Source organism: Schistocerca piceifrons, chromosome 8, assembly GCF_021461385.2.
Source record: "Schistocerca piceifrons isolate TAMUIC-IGC-003096 chromosome 8, iqSchPice1.1, whole genome shotgun sequence".
Lineage (NCBI taxonomy): Eukaryota > Metazoa > Arthropoda > Insecta > Orthoptera > Acrididae > Schistocerca > Schistocerca piceifrons.
Genome location: NC_060145.1, coordinates 317,027,871 through 317,052,880, shown reverse-complemented (window position 1 = coordinate 317,052,880; position 25,010 = coordinate 317,027,871). Strand labels below are relative to the sequence as shown.

At 42.1% G+C, this 25,010-nt stretch overlaps 1 protein-coding gene across 1 annotated transcript in view; it reads right to left on the bottom strand.

The window, feature by feature from the left end:
* LOC124712314 (phospholipase A2 hemilipin-like) overlaps positions 1 to 25,010 on the bottom strand; it is a 155,446-nt gene that overhangs the window by 12,417 nt on the left and 118,019 nt on the right. Inside the window, exon 5 of the mRNA XM_047242607.1 lies at positions 13,817 to 13,963. Within this exon, the coding sequence (XP_047098563.1) occupies positions 13,817 to 13,963 (147 nt within the window). The remainder of the gene's footprint in view (positions 1 to 13,816; positions 13,964 to 25,010) is intronic.

The following is a 25,010-nucleotide window of genomic DNA, read 5'->3' as shown; positions in this document are numbered from 1 at the left end:
GAAGAAATAATTAGTTAAATACTTCTGTGTTATAGAAAGCACAGAGACATTAGGGTACTGGCCTACCTTTTGTTGTATTCCTTTGATATATGTTTATTTAATTTGTTTATGTATCTAATAATGTGTGTTAGAGCGTGTTTATGGTCCAGCCGTAGGAATATTTATATAATTTCAAGTTATTTAAATGAAAATCCAATATTTAGAAAGTGTTTTACGTTTGTGAGTGTACGTTAGCTTGGAGACGTGGAGGGAACGAGTCTAGCCAATCACAGCGCTCGTTACTAAGGGAGGCGGCTATCGAAGTGAATGGAAGGGAGTTTGGGGAGTACGGGACAGGATAGGGGAGTGCTGGACGTGACGACGCGACGGACGCACGGTCGCGGCAGAGACTTTGAGAGTGTGGAGCGGTTTGCGAGTGGTCGCGGCAGATAGAAATCCTTTGGATTGCCGACTTGTGCACTTCTGAGATTTCCTTGGCTTCTACAGTGAAGACGTAGTGTGCGTTTAGAAGTGAATATGTCGCGTGCTATGTTGTTGTTCATAGCTAGTTACGTGCAGTAGGAATCTATTTTTTCCCTGTTATTCAGCTTATATTTTATTTAATTGTTGGACCATCGATAGCAAATAAATGTTTTGCAGAAATATACCGCATTCTCAAAAGGACTTCTACTATCGTACTCATCATTTAAAGTCGTTAATATAGTACCTGCAGATTTTATTTAATTGCAATCTTTCATTTATAAATTTATACGTTGCTTGCATATTGTAGACTCAGCAGTATTTGACTTTTAATGTGGCAACTAAGTATCCCAGCCCCTAGACAATGAAACCAGCCAAAACTTTTGATATTGCAACTTTGAGTCAGTCAGAGGATACATAGCTGAGGGCCACCTCATTTCATTCACCATTTTGTATGAAAGCCCGCACACTGATTCATTCTGACTTGATGTAGGTGTTTTACACAGTGCAGCTATGCTCCACGCGATCACAGTCAGCGTCAGAGAAAGTGGATGACTGCGGATATGACATTATCTAGCAGGCGTTTGCAGCATGGATACCCATTGGCGGCTAGTGGGGACGACCGAGTCTAGTGGCTAAGTTGGACATAGGGCTGATCCTATAGCCCACCGTAGCTAACGTGTCGTCCTCACGGTGCACTGGGTCGAGCAGTTCAGTTATTGAAGTCACATTTACCCTATATTACGCACACATAATCCAGGACTGCACCAAATGTAGCTAATGCTAAATTGCAAAAGGTCTTTATCTGAGGTTTGAGAATATTCAGTGGCTTCCAGTGCTCTTATATTCCTACTACGAGGGGACCTCAAAGAGTACGTTACACAGTATTGTGGCAGACCAAGTAACCTTTTATTGAACGCAGCAGTACATTTCACACACACGTGACACAATTTATTAACACGATCACAAAGACTCTGTTAACAATGGTAGGAACGCTCTACCAATAATTCAATTCCTCGACGATAAAAATTCACTCCTTGAACACGGAGCCATTGGAAAACTGCTGTGTGGACGTCTTCATCATCGGAAAATCTGCGATTTTGCGAATCACTTTCTAGAAATTTTTGTCTGTGATCGAAGTCGATGGTCTTACTTTTCGATCAGCATCACACATGTCTGTGTGGCCTTGGTCGATTTGTTGGCACCGTTTCACTGCGGCTGGACGGAACATTGCATTTTGTGTATACACTGCCAGAACTTCACGGTGAATTTGTGTGCGATTTAGACTTGCCCGCAACAATCGTACTGTCCCATGTACTTCAGTTTTGGAGTATCCTTCCAGTACTCGCATCATTTCACTTCCACACTGCGACGTACATGTTATCCGTACTTCGATAGAAGTGTGTCTCTTCTGATGACTTACCACTCTTGTTTGGGACAGCACTGCCATGGAACAGCATTTGAAATTTACCGTTTGAAGCCTCTCGTAGGCAAATCGGCCACGTAAGTTCCTCATCGAAGGTAAGGCCCTTAAAATGTCAATGAATTTTTGAAATCAAGGATGATATCCCGTAGTCGTAACTGTGTAAGATTAAAATCAGGGCGACAAATGTAAAACTAAATGCATACGATTTTTTCTTCGACGTGTTTTAAGCGTTCATTACGGTTGAAACCTGTAGATGCCACTCTACAAGATGCACAAAAATGCGGATAGCCGGCTACAGACAGAAATGATTAACTGGAGAGACGGGAGATTAGCGTTTAAATCCTATCGACAGATCACGAGCTGTGACTGGAGAAGTGCGGGAAAGAAAGGTGGTCCTAATATATGAAACGGACCCATTCCGGTCGTCTCCTGAAGTGATTTACGGAACTCAAGGGAAATCCAAGTATGGGTGGCCGGGCAGATATTTTTCTGAAAGATACACTTTTAAATGGAATAAAGATAATGCCACGATATTCAGCATTTGATTTAAAAACTATATTACTAAAAAAATAAAAAGCAAGTACAAACGACAATACCCGCTGACTGCGCTACGCCATATTACGTAAAGACCATGAATCACGACGAAGATGTCGATTTACTGCTGTTTATGTTTCACTGTCAGAGGATGCTGGCAAGTGGGAGGCTAAGACCGTGAGTAAACCATCAACCTTCTTTTGTTCCCCTGACCTAAGCATGTTACTTCTTTCAGAACCGAAATTTTCGCTCTGCAACAAAGTGTTTGTTGATATGAAATTTACCGGTGGAATAAAACTGTGTATCCTACCGTGTATCGAACTCGGGACCTTTGCATTTCGCGTGCAAGCTACACTCTGCCAGGAAGTTTCATATCAGCACATACTGAGTTGTAGACTGAAAATTTCATTCTGGAAACATCCCCCAGGATAAGCCTTTTTTCGAGAAGAGACAATCCTGCATCTTTTTCCAGGAGAGCATCTGTAAAGGTTGAAAGGTAGGAGATGAGATACTGGCGAAAGCGAAGCAGTGAGTACGGGTCACGAGTCGTGTCTGAGTAGCTCAGTCAGTAGAGCACGAAAGCCAATGTTCCCGAACTCGATTCTCAGCTTGGCACACAGTTTTAATCTGCCAGGAAGTTTCATGTTAGCTCTTTGCCAGACGTGAATGTCACGCGGATGAGAACCGTATAAAGTGAGTGTACAATAGTTTTTAGTTAATTTCATATCAAATTTAATACTTTAAGGTACGAAACGCTACATTTAACTACAAGATAAATTGTTAGATAAAACGTTTGTGCTATAATAAACGACTTCCCATTCCATCACTGCTTTACACAGGGTAAAATGGAACAGACACTTTATGTAAATCACCGCTGCTCCAATCCCATGGAATTATCCTACCACAAAACAGTATATGTTAAATCTCTTCAAAAGCTAACGCCAGAAATTATGGAAAGCTATGATATCCCAGACCTATACAAAGGTATTTTAGCTGAAGAATTAAATTAACAACAACTGAAAGAGCTAGTATTGCTGCTTGCTCAACACAAGATATTCAAGCACATGTGCAACCTAGTTCTAGTGATAATGAAAATTATGGATGTAGTGAAACTACTACTGAAAAGATCCTTCGGACTCATTGACTGAACTGATTAAGCAAACAACAGTAGCAAGATTAAATTAAACTATTGTCTTCCTTGATGAGCCCCTGATTAAACAGCAAAAGTTTTCACGGAAAAAATATGGTAAATCAAAGCTAGAAAAATAACAGCTCCATTACAAGCTAAAGTTCTTCAGACACAGATGAAACATAAATATCTGAACTCAATAAATCTATAAAAAGCATTCTCCACAGATTAGAAACACTGAAATTCAGGTCCTCACTCTCCTTCTGCTAAAATGGTAATTCCAAATATTCAAAATCTTTTTTATGCAACAAAACGCATGATTTCAGTGGCAAAAGACTTAGTATCAATGAGATTATTAATGTGTACACTGAAAAGAAAGACGGAGCATCCCCTTCTGGAAGAAACAATGTATTTATAATAGTTACTGAATTTAACCAGTTGAAAGAAGATAGCCGAAAACCAACTGAAAAAAAAAGATTAGAAAACACGAAAAGAGGAACGTGTATATAAGAAACTAACACTATGTAATATAGAGACACTTTATCGAGATTTCAAGGACAAGTAGGTTAACAGTAATATAGATTTCTCATAATTCGCTCAACTTCGACCTCAACATTGTGTTTTAAGGAATCTGGTGGCACCCACGCTTTGTGTGTGTGTGTGTGTGTGAGAGAGAGAGAGAGAGAGAGAGAGAGAGAGAGAGAGAGAGAGAAATGGTTCAAATGGCTCTGAGCACTATTGGACTCAACATCTGTGGTCATAAGTCCCCTAGAACTTAGAACTACTTAAACCTAACTAACCTAAGGACATCACACACATCCATGCCCGAGGCAGGATTCGAACCTGCGACCGTAGCAGTCGCGCGGTTCCTGACTGAGCGCCTAGAGAGAGAGAGAGAGAGAGAGAGAGAGAGAGAGAGAGAGAATGAATCATGGAAACGATAAGTTTATGATGGATGGCGCAGCATTCTACATTTTTTAATAAATTTAATATGTGCCTGGGTCCTTCTGGTTTGGTAAAATATGCTGAATCTGTTTTCCAGTCTGCTTTCGTGGATACAATATTCAATAAACACTGGATTACGATTGAAAGAGAAAAGTTATAGATTCTTTCGAGAATCTTAGGGATGAATTTATTGCTGTCTTATTGGAGAAGCACAGGGTTATGTCTAGACAGCGACAGAGGGCAGTACAAATGCTACTGGCACCTCCCAAAGATGTTCGATCAGGGGAAACCACGTACCGGGCCGTTCGTTTAAGGCGTGCAGCCAAGAGTCGGGCAAAGATTTTCGTGTCGCTGTTGGGCAACGTCAAGGTCGGTAATCACATATCTGAGATGTGTCGCGAGGGTTGTGTATGGGGATGAGGAGACAGTGGAGGAAACCGTCTCGGATCTGCACGATATTAGGTTCCGCAAATTTCCGTCCACACCGGTGCCATTAGGGGACTATATCTGAGGATTGTGTATGAGGATGAGGAGACAGTGGAGGAAACCGTCTCGGATCTGCACGATATTAGGTTCCGCAAATTTCCGTCCACACCGGTGCCATTAGGGGACTGTATCTGCGATAAAACTCTAGTGCGAGGTAGTGATGGCTGGGCGACTTATTCGTAGAACTAGCCTGGATAGCATCGTGCAGCTCGACCTCCGTGATGTTGGCAGGCAGATCCATCATTGCATCCCCAGGACCTGAGCCAAAGGAGAGTCTGGAGACCATCGCAATGCTGGCAGGATGGTGACGTTGTTCAGAGTACAGCTTCACATAATGTGCATGGAGGCAAACCCCTTATCGCGCTGGGTATCTAAGCACTTCCCACCAACAGCCGCAAAAACATTAATGAAATTCCTCTTACGGTGGCGCCGTTTCGCTATAACGTGATACACAGACGGATGCTGTTGTGTGAACACGTCGTGTGTGCATGCACTCACCACAGCTCCTTCAAGATGACGTCGAGAGAGGGCAGTGAGCTGTGCCTTGGCACACTCTGCCATCGCTTGACGCTCTGGCTATTCAAGCATCGTAGTACATTCCCACAGGATTTTCTTTCTTTCTTTCTTTGGACCTTTATCCCGCTGCCACGTGGGGTCGGCCGTGTTAGTATGTATTTGACAGTGTTAGTTGCAGAGGGTAGCCAGATGCCCTTCCTGCTGCCACTCCGAATCCCCCCATCCCCCCCCCCCCCCCCCCCCCGTTATGTAAGTCGTGCACCCCGTCTGTCTGCGTTTAGTGTAAGCCATAAAATAGTGTCTGTGAGTCGTGTAATGAGGTGGAACGTGGGGACCAGACCGGTATTCACCTAGTGGGATGTGGAAAACTGCCTAAAATCCCCATCCAGGCTGGCGGCATACCGGCCCTGTTAATCAGCCAGGTGGATTAGATCTGGGGCCGGCGCGCCTACCGGAGTCCAGGAAGTTGCGCTTTAGCGCTCTCGGCTACCCTGGTGGCTGTACATTCCCGCAGAACGGTGAAGTATAAATCCGTGATTCCTCTAAATCGCTCCAGGCAAATGCCAGGATGGTTCCTTTGAAAGGGCAAGGCCGACTTCCTTCCCCATCCTTCTCTAATCTGATGAGACCGATGACCTCGCTGTTTGGTCTCCTCCACCCAACAACCCAACCCAACCCAACTCTTCTCGAATTCAGAGTAGTGCTGCATCATTTGAGGACTCTACACTGGTTTCTAGCTACCGCGGACACAGCGGTACAAAACATGTTTTCGTCTATTTTATTTGTATGCCAGAATGTATTTCAAGAAAACCATTGTAATTACAGGGCAATTTCCATCTCGCATGGGAAGAGAAATGGAATAATTTTTGTGAGATATTCACAACGTGCTGTAGCACATTAGCACATGAAAACAAATCGCCACTGTCTGCTGAACAAATTTAGTTTTTGTTATTAAAATTTTGTACAGCAGTTCCATTTTACCGTCTATTTGAAGTCTGCTTGTGTGTTAAATTGTCACATTCGAAATTTCCATTGTCGCGTTGTATTCTGTGAGCTATTCTTTCCGTCTGCTGTTTATAAGAACTTTATTTGCGGATGATGATTCTGGACGGTCAAAGAATTTTCTCTCACTTAACGCCAAGATCATAAAGTAGACTTTCTACTGGACTCTCGTTTTCCGAGTATTTTTCATCCAATTCATATGGATCATTTCAGTCTCTCACCCTCACAATTTAATCTTTGTCAAGTTTTCTCTTCGAATGGAATTTGTTTAGTAAATAACGAGAATATGCTGAAATGGCAAGTAATAAATGCTGCTACTGCACGTACATCATCGGATATTTCATCATAGCAGTAAATCTTAGGGAATGTATACACTATTATTTCTAATCGACAATGAATAACACTTCGAGTGATCAGGCAGCTGCTAATAGCGAGCAGCGACAATGCGGTTCATCTCGCTATCTCCCTAAACTCGTCTGTTTAAGACAACGTGCGTGAGGCGGCAGGCGTAAAAACACGTAGAATAAGTTTCGTGTGAATGGTGGTCGCACAGTAAAGAGAAATACTGCACTATTGCGTTACTCAGAAATGCTATCAGCGATTCATAAACATAATTTCTCTAGGGACGCACTAGCGTCGCTGCGAAGCAGAATTCCGTGTAAAGCTAATTAAGGAACAAACACACATGTGTGCTCCATCCCAGTGGGAGGATATGATGACACGCTGAAAGGTGCACTCAACACACACAACGTTCCGCTTCGGCGAAACAATTTGACTTCCAAAGGGACAATGTCGGTCGGAATAATTCACGAGAAAATGTAGCGCAAATAGTGATCGGTAGCGGGCGGAAAGTTCGTTTGCATATACCATGGGCTTCGCACAGGGGTGCTGTGAATCTAAAAAGGTTTTAAGTAGTTTCCGAATAGCTCTTACTTGAACCGCGATCGATGTAGTCTAAATGCGACATTATAATTATACCGATTGTTCATCATTAAGCTGCAAAAAGTATGTTGACAATTTTTCGAGTTGTTTCCAGTTGGTAGTGATATAAATATTATGAACCTAAGATTTTTTTATTTATGTTTTTTTTATTTATGAATTTCGCCAGCTATGGACCGCATAAAACTTAAAACTTATGTTTCTTTTTCTTCCTAACTTCCCAGTACTTCATTTTCTCTCCAACTGCTCGTCTCTGGTCACCTATCCACATTCTCTTGGGTCGAGGTTTTGGCTCATCTTCTTCATAGTTTGCGTCTTCTATCAGTAGCCTGAAGTGATACCTGTCACGTATTATTTCTTCTGTAACACCTATTTTGTTGGCATCTTTCTTTGCTGCTTCTATCCATCTTACAGTTTCTTCGTAATTAAAAATTTTCTTTCTAATCCGTGTTTCTTCAATTCTTTTTAAATGTCCATAAATTTTTGAGCGTCTTTGAATGCGATTATTTGAGCTTCGAATTTCAGCTAAGACGTCAGTCGCTGTGGATCTTAAGACATATTTTACGTTTCCCACAATGTCTCGTTAAGGAATAAAGTCATCGGAACACATTTGTCCCCAGTTTCAAGCACTCAAGAATTTGCGTCTGCAGACGAAAGTAGAGAACCTTATTAATCCTGGTTTGCATGTAATACGATATGGAAGTCGGCAAATTAAACTCGCTTCAAACTGACACAACTGCGTTAAGCACGTTTCTGAAAGCCACAATGATAGTACTTACTGAGGTGCCACACGTTAGATAGGGCGCTGCAACGAGGGAGTGCGGGGTTTGAGAGGCATGTACTGTCATATCCGCTTAATGGCGAGCGTTGTTAATTCGCATCAGACCAACGTGACGCCAATAAATGGAAGGGTAGCCGTTTCTGAGCGTCATTGGCGGCAGGTGTAGACACACACACAGACACACAAAGTTTTCGTCATTGTTTCGAGAATTATTGTTTGATACAGAGGTAAGTTCACTTCTGAAAATGTTTTGTTGTGATATTAAGTATTATGAGAAGTAAATCATATTTGGAAGTGATGAATTAGTTGCACGTGCAAGTGACTTCGAAAATACTGTTTGTGTGAAATGCCCATCATTAGGCGTTTGTGTACTTTTATCAGCGCCAGCGAGACATGCAATCAAGTGAAATGAAAGCAAATATTTCCGTTGAATTTTACCACCAGAACACTTCAGCGACCAGATGTATATATATGCCAGGCCGTGCTAAAATGTACTACCTCCGAATTTCTGATGGGAAAATTCTTAATACTTTTCAGTTAAAAAAAATAGTTATTGACATTTTACATCTTTATTTTTCATGTGTACATATTTGTAACCGTCTGCCATTAGAGGGCTCCTAATTGCAGCGTGTAACATGGCGATGTGTAACGTAACAATGTCGCTGCACGAAAAACAGCGGTCGGCCGGAGTGGCCGTGCGGTTCTAGGCGCTACAGTCTGGAACCGAGCGACCGCTCCGGTCGCAGGTTCGAATCCTGCCTCGGGCATGGATGTGTGTGATGTCCTTAGGTTAGTTAGGTTTAATTAGTTCTAAGTTCTAGGCGACTGATGACCTCAGAAGTTAAGTCGCATAGTGCTCAGAGCCATTTGAACCATTTTTTGAAAAACAGCGTGCTTTAATCGAACTTCGAATTCCAAGCGTTCTCCCACGCGTGGAGTACCGTCTCCTTTAGCATGACAATGCCAAACCACACCCGAACGTTGCGATATCTGCAACAATCCGACGCCTTGGGTTCACTGTCATCGATCACCTTCATATGGTCCTGGCGTGGCCCCATCCGATTTTCCTCCGTTCCAAAAACTTAAAAAAACACTTTGGAAGACTTCTCTTTGATAGTTATGGAGCGCTGCAAGCAGAGGTGAAGTTGAGGCTCCGTCAACGAAGTCAAGTATTCTGCAGTGACGGTATCAACAGACTGGTCTCTCGTTTGGAGAAATTTGTTCGTCGCCAGGGTGACTGTTGAGAAACAAGTAAGTAGACATGAAGAATAAAGATGTAGAATGTTAACAACGTTTGTCTTATTTAAAAAGCGTGAAGTACTTTCGCATAAAAAAAGATTGGGAGGCTATACTTTTCAGCATACACTCGTACTTTATTACAAATTTCCGATAATTCATATAAACATCCAACTGGACTCATTACATTTCACTGTTACAGCGATGTGGAAATGCTAATGAACTTCTGAGGCTTCCGTTCATGGATCCCCAAGGTTTTTCGCTCCACGAAATGAAAACGGATATTACAAAGTTCGTGCATCGCCTGCGCAGAGTAACTGACAGTTTAATAATATCCGTGGCAAACGAAATCATCTACTAGAATTCAGATGAAGAATAGTGGATACACTCTGCAAGCACGGGAAAGACAAAAAATATACGAAGGCCTCGAGCCATATTAAGGAATGATTATTGTCTCAGTATACAGAGAAATGCAAAGGTATAACTAACTAGATTGTGAAGGACAGACAGTATTCACGCATCGTATGTGTGATGTTCATTTGTGTCTGAAAAAAGAGAATAAACCATTTCCGACAGTTTCACGAGTAAGGCTATTTAGTGTTATACATAATAATTTAAAGTGTATGCCACCATGTATTTTTTCATTTTTAATCATGTAAATCCTATCAATGCAACATCACATTTATAAATAAAAATCTTTTACTGTATGGGGTGCTGTAAGAGTTCAATTTTTAAATGTCTGTGGAAGTATCCCACATACCCGATTATGCCTGACAGATATAACATATCTACTCATATATGTAGCACTTTATTAACCGTTACGAAGTATGAGTTTTCATATTTTCTTTCAACTGGAAGTCTGCTGAGGTAATAAGGGGTTAATTCTTATAAGTCGCCTACTATAAAATTCGGCTGGATAAGAGGTCCTTCACCACAATATTAAAACAAAGGGATTTTTTATAAAAACTTTTTGTGGTTCGGACGCCTTTATAGTGCGAGACCCTAGGCGTAAATAGGTAGAGCATAAGTGAGACTTGCTATACAGGATGTTTTTTTTTTAAAGTGTCAGATATTCATAAAGAAGGTAGTACTGATCGGAAACAGTGGAAAAGTTACTACACCGTTCAAAAGAATGAGGGGAACACGTACGTATATCAACGGCCGGTATGTTGAATCTGTTTCGATACCGGCGGTGCCTGCCGTTTTATTGTATTCGCTTTCAGTGTAGGTAACAATCTACATCCACATCTACGTGATTACTCTGCTATTCACAGTTAAATGCCTGGCAGAGGGTTCAATGAACCACCTTCAAGTCGTCTCTCTACCGTTCCACTCTCGAACGGCGTGCGGGAAAAACGAGCACTTAAATTTTTCTGTGCTAGCCGTGATTTCTCTTATTTTATCGTGACGATCATTTCTCCCTATGTAGGTGGGTGCCAACAGAATGTTTTCGCAATCGGATGAGAAAACTGGCGATTGAAATTTCAAGAGAAGATGCCGTTGCAACGAAAAACGCCTTTGTTTTAATGATTGCCACTCCAATTCACGTATCGTGTCTGTAACACTGTCTCCCCTATTTCGCGATAATACAAAACGAGCTACCCGTCTCTGAACTTTTTCAATATCATCCATCAGTACCACCTGATACGGATCCCACACCGCACAGCAGTACTTCAGAAAAGGGCGGACAAGTGTGGTGTAAGCAGTCTCTTTAGTAGATCTGTTGCATCTTCTAAGTGTTCTGCCAATGAATTGCATTGGTTTGCTCTACCCACAACATTATCTATGTGATCGTTCCAATTTAGGTTATTTGTAATTGTAATGCCTAAGTATTTAGTTGAATTTACAGCCCTCAGATTTGTTTGACTTATCGCGTAATCGAAATTTAGCGGATTTCTTTTAGTACTCATGTGAATAACTTTACACTTTCCTTTATTTATTCGCCATCTGTTCTGTGTTATGCATTACAGTGTCAGGTGAACCCTCACAATGAAGTGAGTACCTGTGACCCAGTGTTCTCTTGTGAGTTACACAGATGGCAGTTTGCATTTGTGGACATTTTATTCTACCAAGAACAGGCAATGCGACATCTTCAAAAAACGCGAGTTGCAAGGACGGCCTGTTTGATCCAAAACAGATGGGCTTTCTGTCATTTTGTTACAGACGACAATGCCTCTCTGCGTTTGATTCAAAGGTAGTGGACATGCTACAGAGAGACAGGTCAGTACAGAAGGCGAGTTGGATAAGTTCGCCGACGCATTACAGCCTCACGTGAAGACCGATATGTGGCCATCTCTGCATTGCAGTGTCGTACAGATACCGCCAGGGCGCTGAAAGGCGATCTCAGAAGGGCAACTGGAGCCGCTGCGTCCGAAATCACACAGTAATGAACAGGTTACGGAAAAGGGCCTTACGATTCAGACGTCCTATTCGAGTACCCCTCTTGTCGAGACAACATCTTGCAGCTCGCCTTCAGTTCTGCCGTACTCGTCTCAACTGGCAACTTTGTTACTGGTGAAACGTGTTGTTCACACACGAGTCCAGATGTCCTTTGATGGTGATGCCTATATTCGTGTGCGGAGACCAAATGTTGTGCAGGAAACTGACAGATTTTCAAACTTCTGTGATGTCATGGGGAGGATTCAGTTTTGACAGCTATACGGATCTTGTCGTTATCCATGTCCGCCTTACCGCCGGGCAGTACATCGAACTCATCCTGTTGCATACGGTGGTGGCCCGGAATTCCTTCAAACGCAGGGGCCCATTTGACAGGCGTCAGCAGGGATGTCTTGTGAAGCCTGAGCGTTGAAGTAATGGAATGGCTAGTGGTGAGCCCCGACGTAAACCCCATCGTGCACATATGGGACCTGCTTGACAGACGTGGTCGTCGTGTTCCACCACAGACTCTCCAAGAACTCTCATGGGCTCTGTGTAATGGAAACGGAAACAACGGGTGACCTCTGTAGACTTATACGGAGCATGCCACGTAGGTGTAAGCATATGATAAACGCTCACACGTTTCTGAATCTCTCAGAGCCCAATGAAAAGCAGGCGGGGTGACAGGCTGAATCATTTTTTCCACTTTGTATTCGACACCTGCCCAACATTTCAGTTATTTTTATGTGACCATTTGAGGATGTAGGGATGTTTCGTTGGGTACATAATTCGTGAAAGATAATGTATAATTTGATAACATACATACTCCTCAACTATTGCTCAGCGGAACAGAGCAGACGCTCAAAAATCATATTGCCTTACTTCTTTTGAGCAGTGTATAATTATATGTCCGGAAACCAATTCTTGTTGAGGGCCGTCCGCAGTGGCCGAGCGGTTCTAGACGCTACAGTCTGGAACCGCGCGGCCGCTACGGTCGCAGGTTCGAATCCTGCCACGGGCATGGATGTGTGTAATGTCATTAGGGTAGTTAGGTTTAAGTAGTTCTAAGTTCTAGGGGACTGATGACCTCAGAAGTTAAGTCCCATAGTGCTCAGAGCCATTTGAACCATTTTGAACTTGTTGAGGTATGGGCCGTTTACTTGTGACGAGTAATGTGTAGGATCCGATAAACTAGGAAGGATTCATAAGAGATGGTATACTAAATTACCACAATGCGACCTTGTGGGCAGATGCAAATCCTCGCGCTATCGTGGAGGCGAGGCAACAGGACCGCTTCCGTGTCACTGTATGGGCAGCAATTGTCGCTGACAGACTGGCAGGACCAGACGCGTTACCAAACAGATTAACAGGTGCCATGTATCACCGATATCTAAGCGACTTTTGAAGAATGTTAGTTACCTTTACAGAAAGACGGTGACTGTAGTTTACGCAAAGCAGGCCACAACCCCATGACCTGTAGATCCTGTGACAGTACCTCAACACAACGTTTCACGAGTGACGGGTTGGTTGAGGTATTCCGGTAGCACGGCTTCCCGGTTCAACGGGCCTGAATCCATTTGATTTCTGCCATGGTGGCAGTTGAAGGCATAGGTGTACGCCCGACCCATCGACAATGTGCAGACGTTTCAGGAAAGCGTGGACATATAACACAATCCAAAAACAGCAAGGTATTTCAAAAAGTGCGTGATTCACTACGAAAAAGCGCTGAAGGCTGTGTGAGGATGGGTGGCTACCACGTGCAGCACTGCCTATAGTGTCTACTTGCGCGTAACAGACAGATGGGAACGATGGGGCACACTGGCCCATATCTCAGCAGGTGTTGGTTTCCATACGTACCGTGATAGAAACCGTTCTTCTAGTTTTGACCAGTACCTCCTGCAGGACTACGCGACACTTTTTCTAAACACTTTGAATGTACATAAGGCCTAAGCAGACAGTAGGAGAGGCAGAAGAGGGAGAGACCCACCGTGCGTCCCGGCGCCTGCAGGGCCGCTGGTCCCGGAAGCACATGACCTGCGCCACGTTGAAGAAGACGGCGCCCAGCGTGTGCGCCGCGGGGGTGTCCAGCATCTGCAGGCAGCGCTTGAAGCGGTGGTCGCAGTCACAGTGGGACCTGCACAACACCAGGCACCAGACTCAGGCAGCGCACACACCTGAACGTGATCGCTGTTTACGGAGCAAGCATTACTTACTGATTTTTACTAGTATAAATCACTCGGGTTTGCAGCCAAATGAGCTCGTGGAAATGGCAGCATTTCGACGCACTCACTCGGCTCGAAATCCGAGAGCTCTATATTAATTTAATTCCCCGAGAAAGAAAATGAGATCGTGTTTCTTTTTATTTATTTATTACTAACTTTAAATTTAATATCTGTGTTGTAATGTACATATACAGAGTGTTACAAAAAGGTACGGCCAAACTTTCAGGAAACATTCCTCACACACAAATAAAGAAAAGATGTTATGTGGACATGTGTCCGGAAACGTTTAATTTCCATGTTAGAGCTCATTTTAGTTTCGTCAGTATGTAGTGTACTTCCTCGATTCACCGCCATGATTTCATACGGGATACTCTACCTGTGCTGCTAGAACATGTGCCTTTACAAGTACGACACAACATGTGGTTCATGCACGATGGAGCTCCTGCACATTTCAGTCGAAGTGTTCGTACGCTTCTCAACAACAGATTCGGTGACCGATGGATTGGTAGAGGTGGACCAATTCCATGGCCTCCACGCTTTCCTGACCTCAACCCTCTTGACTTTCATTTATGGGGGCATTTGAAAGCTCTTGTCTACGCAACCCCGGTACCAAATGTAGATACTCTTCGTGCTCGTATTGTGGACAATACGCCATTCTCCAGGGCTGCATCAGCGCATCAGGGATTCCATGCGACGGAGGGTGGATGCATGTATCCTCGCTAACGGAGGACATTTTGAACATTTCCTGTAACAAAGTGTTTGAAGTTACGCTGGTACGTTCTGCTGCTGTGTGTTTACATTCTATGATTAATGTGATTTGAAGAGAAGTAATAAAATGAGCTCTAACATGGAAAGTAAGCGTTTCCGGACACATGTCCGCATAACATATTTTCTTTCTTTGCGTGTGAGGAATGTTTCCTGAAAGTTTGGCCGTACCTTTTTGTAACACCCTGTATATTGTAGCAGTGTGTGTATGTACACTGATTAGCCTAGGCATTATAACCACCTGCCTACCATCGATACAAACCCGCCCTGGCGATAACAGCATCGTCTGCTAGTCAGATGGATGATGCATGCAGTATCGGTGAGCGGTCTGTCTGTGTGTAGAATGGGGAAGGGCGCGCGATCTATCTTTGACCGCAGGCAGACAGCGATAGCCTGGAGACTTGGCACGTGCATTTCGGAAACTGCGCGACTTATCGAGTGTTCGAGGAGTGCTGTGGTGACTGTCTTCAGCACGTGCCGAAACCAAGGCGAAACCACGTCCAAACGTTGGGGGGTTGGGCGGCCAGCCCACATTACAGATGTGGGGCATTGTAGGCTGGGTAGACTGGCAAAAAAGGACAGGCGACGATCTGTGACGGAACTAACATCAGACTTTAATGCTGGGCAGAGGGCAAGTGTGGCTGATCACACAGTGCGCTGAACTCTCCTAACAATGGGCCTCCACAGCCGATGTAAACACCACCACAACATCGGCAGCTACGACTGAAGTGGTCACATCACCATCGGCACTTGACGTTGGCGCAGTGGCAGGGCGATGCATGGTCTGATGGATCCCGATACCCTCTTCATCATGCCGATAGGAGGGAGAGAATCCGTCGTCTTCCAGGGGAACAGCTCCTTGGCACCTGTACTGCGGGACGGAGACAAGCTGGCGGCTGCACCATTACACTCCAGGGAACCTTCATGTGAGCCCATGTGTCCAGTGTCGAAGGCGCCATGACGGCCAAGGAGTATCGCGCACTAGTTGCAGACCACGTACAGCCGTTCATGCCGATGATGTTCCCGAAGGCAGTGGCATTTTTCATCAACATAATGCGCCATGTCACGAGGCTAGGAGCGTGATGGAGTGGTTCGAGGAACACAGCGGCGAGTTCCAGTTGTTGTGCTGGACTCACAACTCGTCATAGCTGAACCCGATCAAACACATCTGAGATGTGATTCAATGTGACCTCACAGCTCCTCGCCTCCTTCTCCGGAATTCAAGAAAATTAGATGAGTTGTGTGTGCAGATGTGGTGCCAACTCCCTCCAGCGACCTACCAAGTTCCACTTGATCAGTGTGTGTGTGTGTGTGTATTTATCTGTGTTCCGCATCTCTTTTGAAACCATTGGACTGATTTCAACCAAACTTGGTACATATATTCCTCAATGTCAGGTAACAGGCGCTGTGGGTGTAAGAACCACCAACCTATCATAGTTCAGAAGATGACGTCAGAAACAATGAGATGTGTGAAAAACTGTCACCTCATGTATGACGTTTCTGTTTTATAACTTCTGTATTACTAACTCTATTCAGAATAAATTTCGCAGACGGTTTCCACATATGCCGCTAAATGCACCAACAAATTTATATTGTGGTACCACCTCATAAACACTAAGACGCGCGAAAAAGTGCCGAATTGTTCATGACATTTAAATTTAGTACTTATTTGCTACTCACTCTATTCGCAACACGTTTTGCAGACGATATGTCATATACTGCTGAATGTGTATTCAAAATTATATCATTGTATAACAGATTAGAAAATATGACGTCATAAATACTGAGATGTGTGAAAAACTGACGCATCACGCATGTCTTTTACATTTATTACTTCTTTGTTAACAACTCCATTCGCAACGCATTTCGCAGACAGTATCCGCGTAAGCAAGTGAATGGACATACATACATATATCATTCTACGACAAATATATCATTGTACAACATATGGTTTAGGAGATCTGAAATTATGAACACCGAGATGCACGAAAAAGTGCAGCATCATGTTTCGAGCCCTCATGTATTTATTATTTGAGACACTCCTGCAGTCGAGTTAGCTTAAGGAAGTTGCTGACACCTGGCACTGCTTCCAGCAGTTTTCACATGTGAAGTACAAACGGCTGCAGCGAAAACAAAAGCCGTGTATAGAGCTATGAAGAGGCATTGCTTTAGAGACGTTTACAAAATCGTACTCTAGACAAGCAGAGCAGCTGTTCCCACCGTACAGAAACTGAACAAAATCGTCTCACACCTAGTTTTGCTGCATGAGTACAAATAAGATTCTGTTTCTAACAGAAAATTTACAAAATTAATACTGGGACAATGCCGGGTTTGTCAGTAATTTGATGAACGAGCCAGAGTTTATATTAAGTGCGTTTCATTTTTAACAGCTAAGACGTATTTATAACAACAGCACAACGTTGCTGATTGCTTCCTGTTTGCCGGCCGCGGTGGTCTAGCGGTTCTAGGCGCGCAGTCCGGCACCGCGCGACTGCTACGGTCGCAGTTCGAATCCTGCCTCGGGCATGGATGTGTGTGATGTCCTTAGGTTAGTTAGGTTTAAGTAGTTCTAAGTTCTAGGGGACTGATGACCACAGGTGTTAAGTCCCATAGTGCGCAGAGCCATTTGAACCATTTTTTGCTTCCTGTTTCCATAGACAGTGAAACTTTCATGCATTTTGTTTGTAACTGATAGTGTTGTGGAACATGTATACAATACACTCCAAAATATATTGAATGTGTAAACGATAAACCCTTTTAAGTTAACACTAATATAAAACAGTGCCAGCCTTCAGGCATTCAATTCTATTACTGATTATATGTTTTTGCTAAGTTTTTGTAGCCCTTAAACTGGTAGGCAGAATGTTGTTTATGTTTTAGAGAGACGTCAAACCGTTAGTATTTTAAATATCTGTGAATGCTTTTCAAATGTAATTTGGTCACAGTGTAAAACATGTCTCGTATCTGTTGTTACTGTGAAGTTATTTTCTGAGTTGTCTTTACGTAATAAATATTGTGCTAGGAAGAGCTTTCTTGACTTATTAGTATTTACATCGCTAATAATGAGAAAAACCTGATAACGCAAGTGATCTTTGGAACCAGAAACCTGCAGTTTGACTGCAGCAATTGAAATTCAACACACACATTGATAAAATTCTCAAAGTTGCATTTGTGGGACATTTGAGTGTGTGCTCAAAATCTATTTTTATCGACAGCAAGCACAGAAGAAGTCACAATGTCTGTGTAATACATTAGATTCGAGCAGTCCTCCAGTCCTTTTACACCTAGGTCAAAACACCTCCTTTCTCTAGAAACACCAAACACGGGCTAAAATTGCCCTTCCTTTTTTATTTTTTAGAAATACATGGCAAATATCCTTCTGTGTTTTTGGGTCTTTTTCTATTTGTCTGTTACCTTATAATACACTATGCTGTACGTTTCTATGGTTAAATTTTTATAATTGCAAGTACAAAATAGGAATTTTACGCTCAAGGGCGCATTTTGCCCGAAGTTGGTACTCCACGCTACCATAATTCTTATTATCTTCCCTACAACCACCAAGCATGGGCAAAATTTGTCCGTATGTTTTTCTTTCTTTTATTCAGTTGGCAACCTCGAACATGAGTTTTACAGTGGTTTGTTGAGCGTCTAATTGTTGAGTTTCACTATCATTGTTGATTTTAGAATTTCCATTATTACTGTTAGCAGTTTGTCACAGTAGAGCGACGCCTTTATTGTAAAGTAGATTTTGTAAGATGAGTTATAGAGGCTTGAACGACGCAGAAGTTCTTGCAGAACTGTTACTAGACGACGAGTTATCAGATTTAAGCGGTTTTGAGTCAGATTATACAGAAGTAGAAAAGGATTCCAGTGAAGAAACGGAGGACAATGAAGAAGAAACAAACCATGCAGGTAACGCTCCAAATAAATATGTTACAAGTTCTGGCAGAGTGTATCTTGCAGAAGCTCCGAGACATAGTAAAAACGATTTTGGTAACAGAGTCCATGAACGTCAAGGAATAACCAGTGCTGGGAAAGCAACAAGCATATGTGAATCATTTTAAAAAAATTTCACTCCTCAATTAGTACGGAAAATACTTGGCCATACAAATGAAGAAGCTGAAAGAGAAAACTTATCTCTCTCTAGCGATTCTGAAATATATGCATTGATGGGAATTTTAATTGTAATGGGAGTTTACCAGGACACCAATATTTCTTTATCTGATTTATGGTCAAATTTATCGGGAAGAGCGATTTATAGAGGAGCTATGGGTAAGACAAGAGCATATCAGCTATTGAAAATTCTTCGCTTTGATGATACAGGCACCAGGTCAAAAAGACGTGTACGTGACAAATTTGCGCCGCTGTGTGAAGTATTGAATGGAATATTCCCACGGTACTTCAGAAGTGGACCTGACAATACAATTGATGAAATGTTGTGTCTTTTCAGAGGTCGTTGTCCTTTCAGAGTTTTCCTCAAAGACAAACCTGGAAAATATGGAATATTAGTCAGAATGCTTTGAAGTGCAACTGAACGATACATAATAAAAATGGAAGCGTATGCTCGAAAAGACAGTAGACCTGCCAGTGAACGAGGTCCTCTTGAGATGGTGAAGAGACTGGTGGAGCCAATAAACAATATAGGCTACAATGTCACAACTGACCGCTTCTACACTTCTATGGAGCTGGCGGACATTCTCTATCTAGACTACAAACTTACATTGGTTGGGACACTCAAATCAAACAGAAAACATGTACCGCAGGAATTTAAGACGACAGCAGGCAGAGAGCTGTATTCTTCCAAATTCGCATTCACAGACTCATCTTCTAAGAAGCCGTCCGTAACAATTGTCTCTTACATAACAAAGGAAAAACCAAAGAAAAATCTGTTGATGTTGTCGACACAACATCGTAATGCAGAAGTTGATACACCAAGAAAGAAAACACACATAAACCTGTACTATAATTCCACTAAGGGAGGAGTGGATGCCGTAGTTAGGACATACTCTATAAAAAGGGGTACGAGAAGATGGTCACTGTCAATGATCTACAGCCTACTTGATATGGCTGCAGTTAACTCATACACACTGTTCAAGATGAATGCGCCTAATTGGAATGAAGGGAAACCAAACGCCAGAAAACTGTATCTCCATGAATTAGGCAACGAACTTTTGAAACCATACGTAGATGAGCGAGCCATGGATTTGAAAGGACTCCAGTTGCCTATTATTTGCGCGATGGGAGAGATCCTAGGAAAGAAACTAGAGGTAAACAAAATTCCTGCAGATGAAGAACCAACTAGGAAAGCAAGGTGCTACTTATGCTTGAAGAATGCAAGTAACCAGAGAGCAAGAGACAACACCACAAAAACCAAGTTAACATGTGGAAGCTGTGGGCGACATCGGTGTAAGACTCATTCAGAATCAACCATTTTGTGTGCAGGAGGTAAATGTCGTCTGTAAGTGAAAATATTCTCTCCAAGTGAAAAGTGTTTTCCTAGAGTTTTGAATGCACAATAACATTTATTTTAGTAAGAATTTTAATTTCTGTTTTTGAAACTTTCTCTCAATGACAAAGCTGTATTATTCAGTTAATAGACCAAAGAGTGCATAGAAACTTTAGACAGCCATTGCATTCAATTACAAGCCTCCTTATCTTGTTCACACAAACTTTCATTGGCCAAGATTTGACCATTCTTGGTTGTTATATTCACCCTTTGAGTGTTAAAAAATTAAGCTTTCAATTATGTTGTCACTATTTCCAGTTAAACTAATATCTCAATGGAAACATATAAATACATATCACGACAAATTACAAGATTTACAACTTATTGTAACACCGGCAAAATTTGCCCTTTGTTGGTGCTCCGTGTAACCTAAAATACCTTGGCGTTTCTAGGGTTACGTTATCTTGCGTCAGATGTAGGGAATTATGCTTCGAAAGGCGTATTCCGCAATCCTTCATTAGGACACTGTGCTGGTTTCATTTTACTGCCGTTTTGACTGAGATCAAGTGTCTACAGTTGTCAGACGCAGTAAGAAGAAGAAGAATTTGTATGGATAAAATTAATGTTCAAAGACTATTTACGTTGGAAAATAATTTTGCTATCGAGTTTTGAGAAGACTTTGAAGTGTCATTTATAAATCCGTGCTACGCGTAACTTTTTGAGGGCACTTTCATTCTGGATTCCGTTCAAAGGAAATGGATTGCTCGCATAAAGCTGAAAACTGAAAAATTTCCATTGTGGAAGAGGGATAAAAAGACGTGCCCGAAACGTTCCATGTGCATGTGTATGTTTAAGACAGTTATCCTACAATACTTATGCAGTATGGATCATCAACTAGACAACTGTGCCACCTAGAACAATAAAGGCAAACAGAGACGATAAATTCAGATAAACAGAAAAACTTATTACTTATCTGAATGAAAGTAGTTAATCTACTGTAATATGTTATTGCATATAATCACAGAAGAATCTCGTGACAATCGCTGATTGTGTTAGATATGAATTATTCGAGGTCAGAACGTACGGGAAATTCACAAATAAACAATGAAACAGTGAAACAAAGCAATACAGTACTGGCACCAGTGCTCTTCATCAGCTTTAAAGCTGGGATACCAATAAAAGAAATATTCGTTTCTTCAATTGTACAGAGTCGCCTAGGGTACAAGGGCTTCACGAATACTAAGTGTGTTCTCTTTACGAACTTTTTAGATGTTCTTAAAAGACGTACTTAACAGTTAAGTTATGTTCCAGGGCTGTGTTAATAGTAATTTCAATAACAAAAATACAATATATAACTGAAGCAGCAACGAATATATGATAGCCGCAGGAGCTGTGGCGATCAGAAGTAGACAGTATCACGCATTACATCTGATTGTAAAACCCTGACACCCACAGAACATTTACGAAGGAGTGATGAGGTCACCAAAGTAATTCACCAGAAATTGAAACAGTACCGTTAATTAATGCAAGACTTTGCTCCATACTACAGATATGATCCTGTCATTCTTGTAAAAAATAAAAAATGCTGGAACTGCAGCACAATCAACGCAAAAACAGTTCGATGCAATCGACCTGATACAACAATAACCGAAAAGTAAAAAAAAATAACAAATAAAAATGCCTGAACCGCAGCACAGTTATCGCGAAGACAGTTCGGTGCAATCTACCTGATACAACAATAATAACAAAAAAACTGAGGGAAGTCACTTTCCCCACAGACGTCGTTGCACCCAACATCCACAGTTTGCAAACCAACTACACTGAGACGATGGCCAACTGCAGGGTACTGACAGGCGAGGTGAAAGATGAAAGCGTAGTGGTCATGGAAGTCTGTGCACATCGCCCCTGTACTAATATGGGACACATGCGTTGTTCGGAAACGGGGCTTGAAGAGAGCCTTTAGGACGAAAATTCCACCCTTCGCTCATTGGCATCCGGAGAAGACATATGTGTCGTAGACCTGCCAGAATAGTTTGCAGGGTCTCGGAGAACTTGGCTAGCTTAGTGATAAATTGTTGTTTCAACCGTTATCATTGTATCGTTGTTAACACTTGGTTTAAAAAAAACATGAAACGAAGAGAACTACTCCACCTGGTGTGCAATATAAACGAGACACATGAAATAACCCAGACTTCAAGAAGAATGTAATAATTTCGATTTTAAAAAAAGGTGCTGGTTTGTTTTAATATTACTGAACTATCGGTTTCATAAGCTATGGTTGCAAAATATTGGCATGAATGAATTATAGAAGAGTGGAAAAACTAGTAGAGACTATTTGGTGGAAGATCAGTTTGGGTTCTGAAGAAATGTTGGGCTACGTTAGTCAATACTAACTCTACGATGTATCTTTGAAGATAGAGTGAAGAAATGCAAATCTACGTTTACAGAATTTATAGACTATATAAATCTTTTCACAATGGTTACTGGACAAACTGGCGCATCCTTAGGGGTGACAGTTGCTCAGTTGAATCAGAGGAGTGTGTGGTGGAAGGAAACCGCACCAACACCTAACAGTCTTACTTCTTCAGCCGCAAGAAAGGAATTCTTGTTAGCGTTGAGCCCAAGTCGAAAGAAAACAGTATCTTGTCAGTGGAAAAAGGTTTCCATCCATAGAACTTGACTTTTAAGAGCATCACATACTAGCGACGGATTGCAACAATTTGTCGCGCGATCCATCAGTCGATCGCACATGTATGCGCAAATCACAGCGAAGAATTGCAATTCCTATGCAGTCCAATGAACTGCGGACAACGAATCCCGCTCGCGTCTCAGTCTGGCGGCTGAGTGCGATAATTTTATGTAGCTAGTAAGTTTGGGTCTGGACTCTTTTCGTTTCGTTATTGCGACGTGGAGTAAGGACTTCACGTTAGCTTTTATACTTATTCAGGAAGCAAAAACCACTCAGAAAAATGAAATCGAAGAAAGCAAAGGAAGCACATTGACAGCATCACGGCACATTGAGAGTTACGGGGTTGTATCACATTAAAAATATTGTAGAACTCTCGGCAAAATCTTCAGAGACTAAAAATGAATGTATTTTAAATAAAAAATCCTCCTGCAACAACATAGGAACTATTTGGTTCAGAGTGAATAGTGAGATAAGCAAAAGGAATCAAGAACAGAGAAATTTCTTTAAAAGTAAATAATGAACTGATCGAAGATAGCCCCAAAACTGTAGATAATTTCAAAAAGTTTTTTAAATGTAAGGAGCAGATAATTTAGTGTGAAAACTTCCTCAGTGGCTAGCCTAGTGTTCTTAGGGAAAACGTTCCAGAACATGTAAAAAAAATTTCAATTCCCGTTTTACGATTATTAGTCGAGACACGGAGATAAGATGCCACTGCCAATGCAAAACATAGCACTTCATTTTCCACTCGAGACCTCACGACAGAGGGACGTTCGAATACTGGTTAAAATGCTTGGCAAATGACATCGGAGAGGGTAACGAATTGTGGGTGATATTACTGCCATTTACACGAAACAAAATGTGTGTTATTGTAAGTTAAATGTAATTTAATGCCTCATCACTATTGCTCAGGTTGTCCATAAAGAAGGTGGAAGTAAGCCTCTCTGGTGAAGGATGAGTGGTTGCAGTGTAGAACAAAAGGGAAAGTATGGTGACGTGGTGGGCAGCACGCACCTGCCCAGCGAAAGTCGCGTGGTTGGAGTGTAGATTAGAAGGGCAGGTGTTGTGTCCTGCCTGAGAGCAGGCACCATGACTAGGCCCGCCTGATCAAGAGCAAATGGTTGCAGTATTGAATCAAAGGAGATGTGTAATGATGTGGTGGGCAGCAAGTGCCCACCAGGTGAAGGGGAAGTAATTGACGTGCAGGTTAGGAAGATGGGTATAGCGTCCTGGTTGACAGCAGGTGGCAGGATAGGGTCAAATGGTCAAGATGGGATGTTTTATGAAATGCATAACATACAACTGTTTAAGTGTCTTATACTATTACTATAATTTTTGCGTCAAACCATCATCACAGAATCTGTATACATCAAAACAAAACACGAAACAACCAGGAATGCGTCAAGTCCGCCAATACATGAGGTGGTATAAGCTAATACTTACAAAATATCAAATACCAAAATAGCAACCCATACAAAAACTGCCCCATGTGAAATGATGAATATGTAAAGAACCAAACAGATATCCATACACAATACGAGTTGATGGTATGTTCAATATTCATCAGGTGTACAAAAATCAAAGGTTATGAAGAACAACCGAAGCAGAGGATATAGCTTTCAAAAATGCTACAACATGTGGCATAAAAATTGGCTCTAGACATAAAAACAGAACAAAAATTTATTATAAACTTACAAGGTGTATGTAAAAAATAGGCACAATGTAAAGGCATATGAAAGAACAGTCTTTACTATTTTTAGGAGAGAATGATTGCAATTTTGTAGAACAAAATGAGAAATATGGGGACAAAATGTAGCGCGTGTGCATACCTTTTGAAGGGTGAGTGGTGGAACGTATATAAGGAGGAAAGTTTTAGTGTCTTGGATCACAACAAGTACCATGAGTAGAACTCTCAGGTGTAGAAGGAAAAGTTAAATTTGTTGATATCGTGGGCAGCGGGCGCGTACGGTGTGAAATGCGAGTTGTAGCAGTGTATAATAGGAGCACCACCCTACTGCAAGCGTTATGAGTCAGCCTACCCGGTGAAGGACAGCGTAGAACA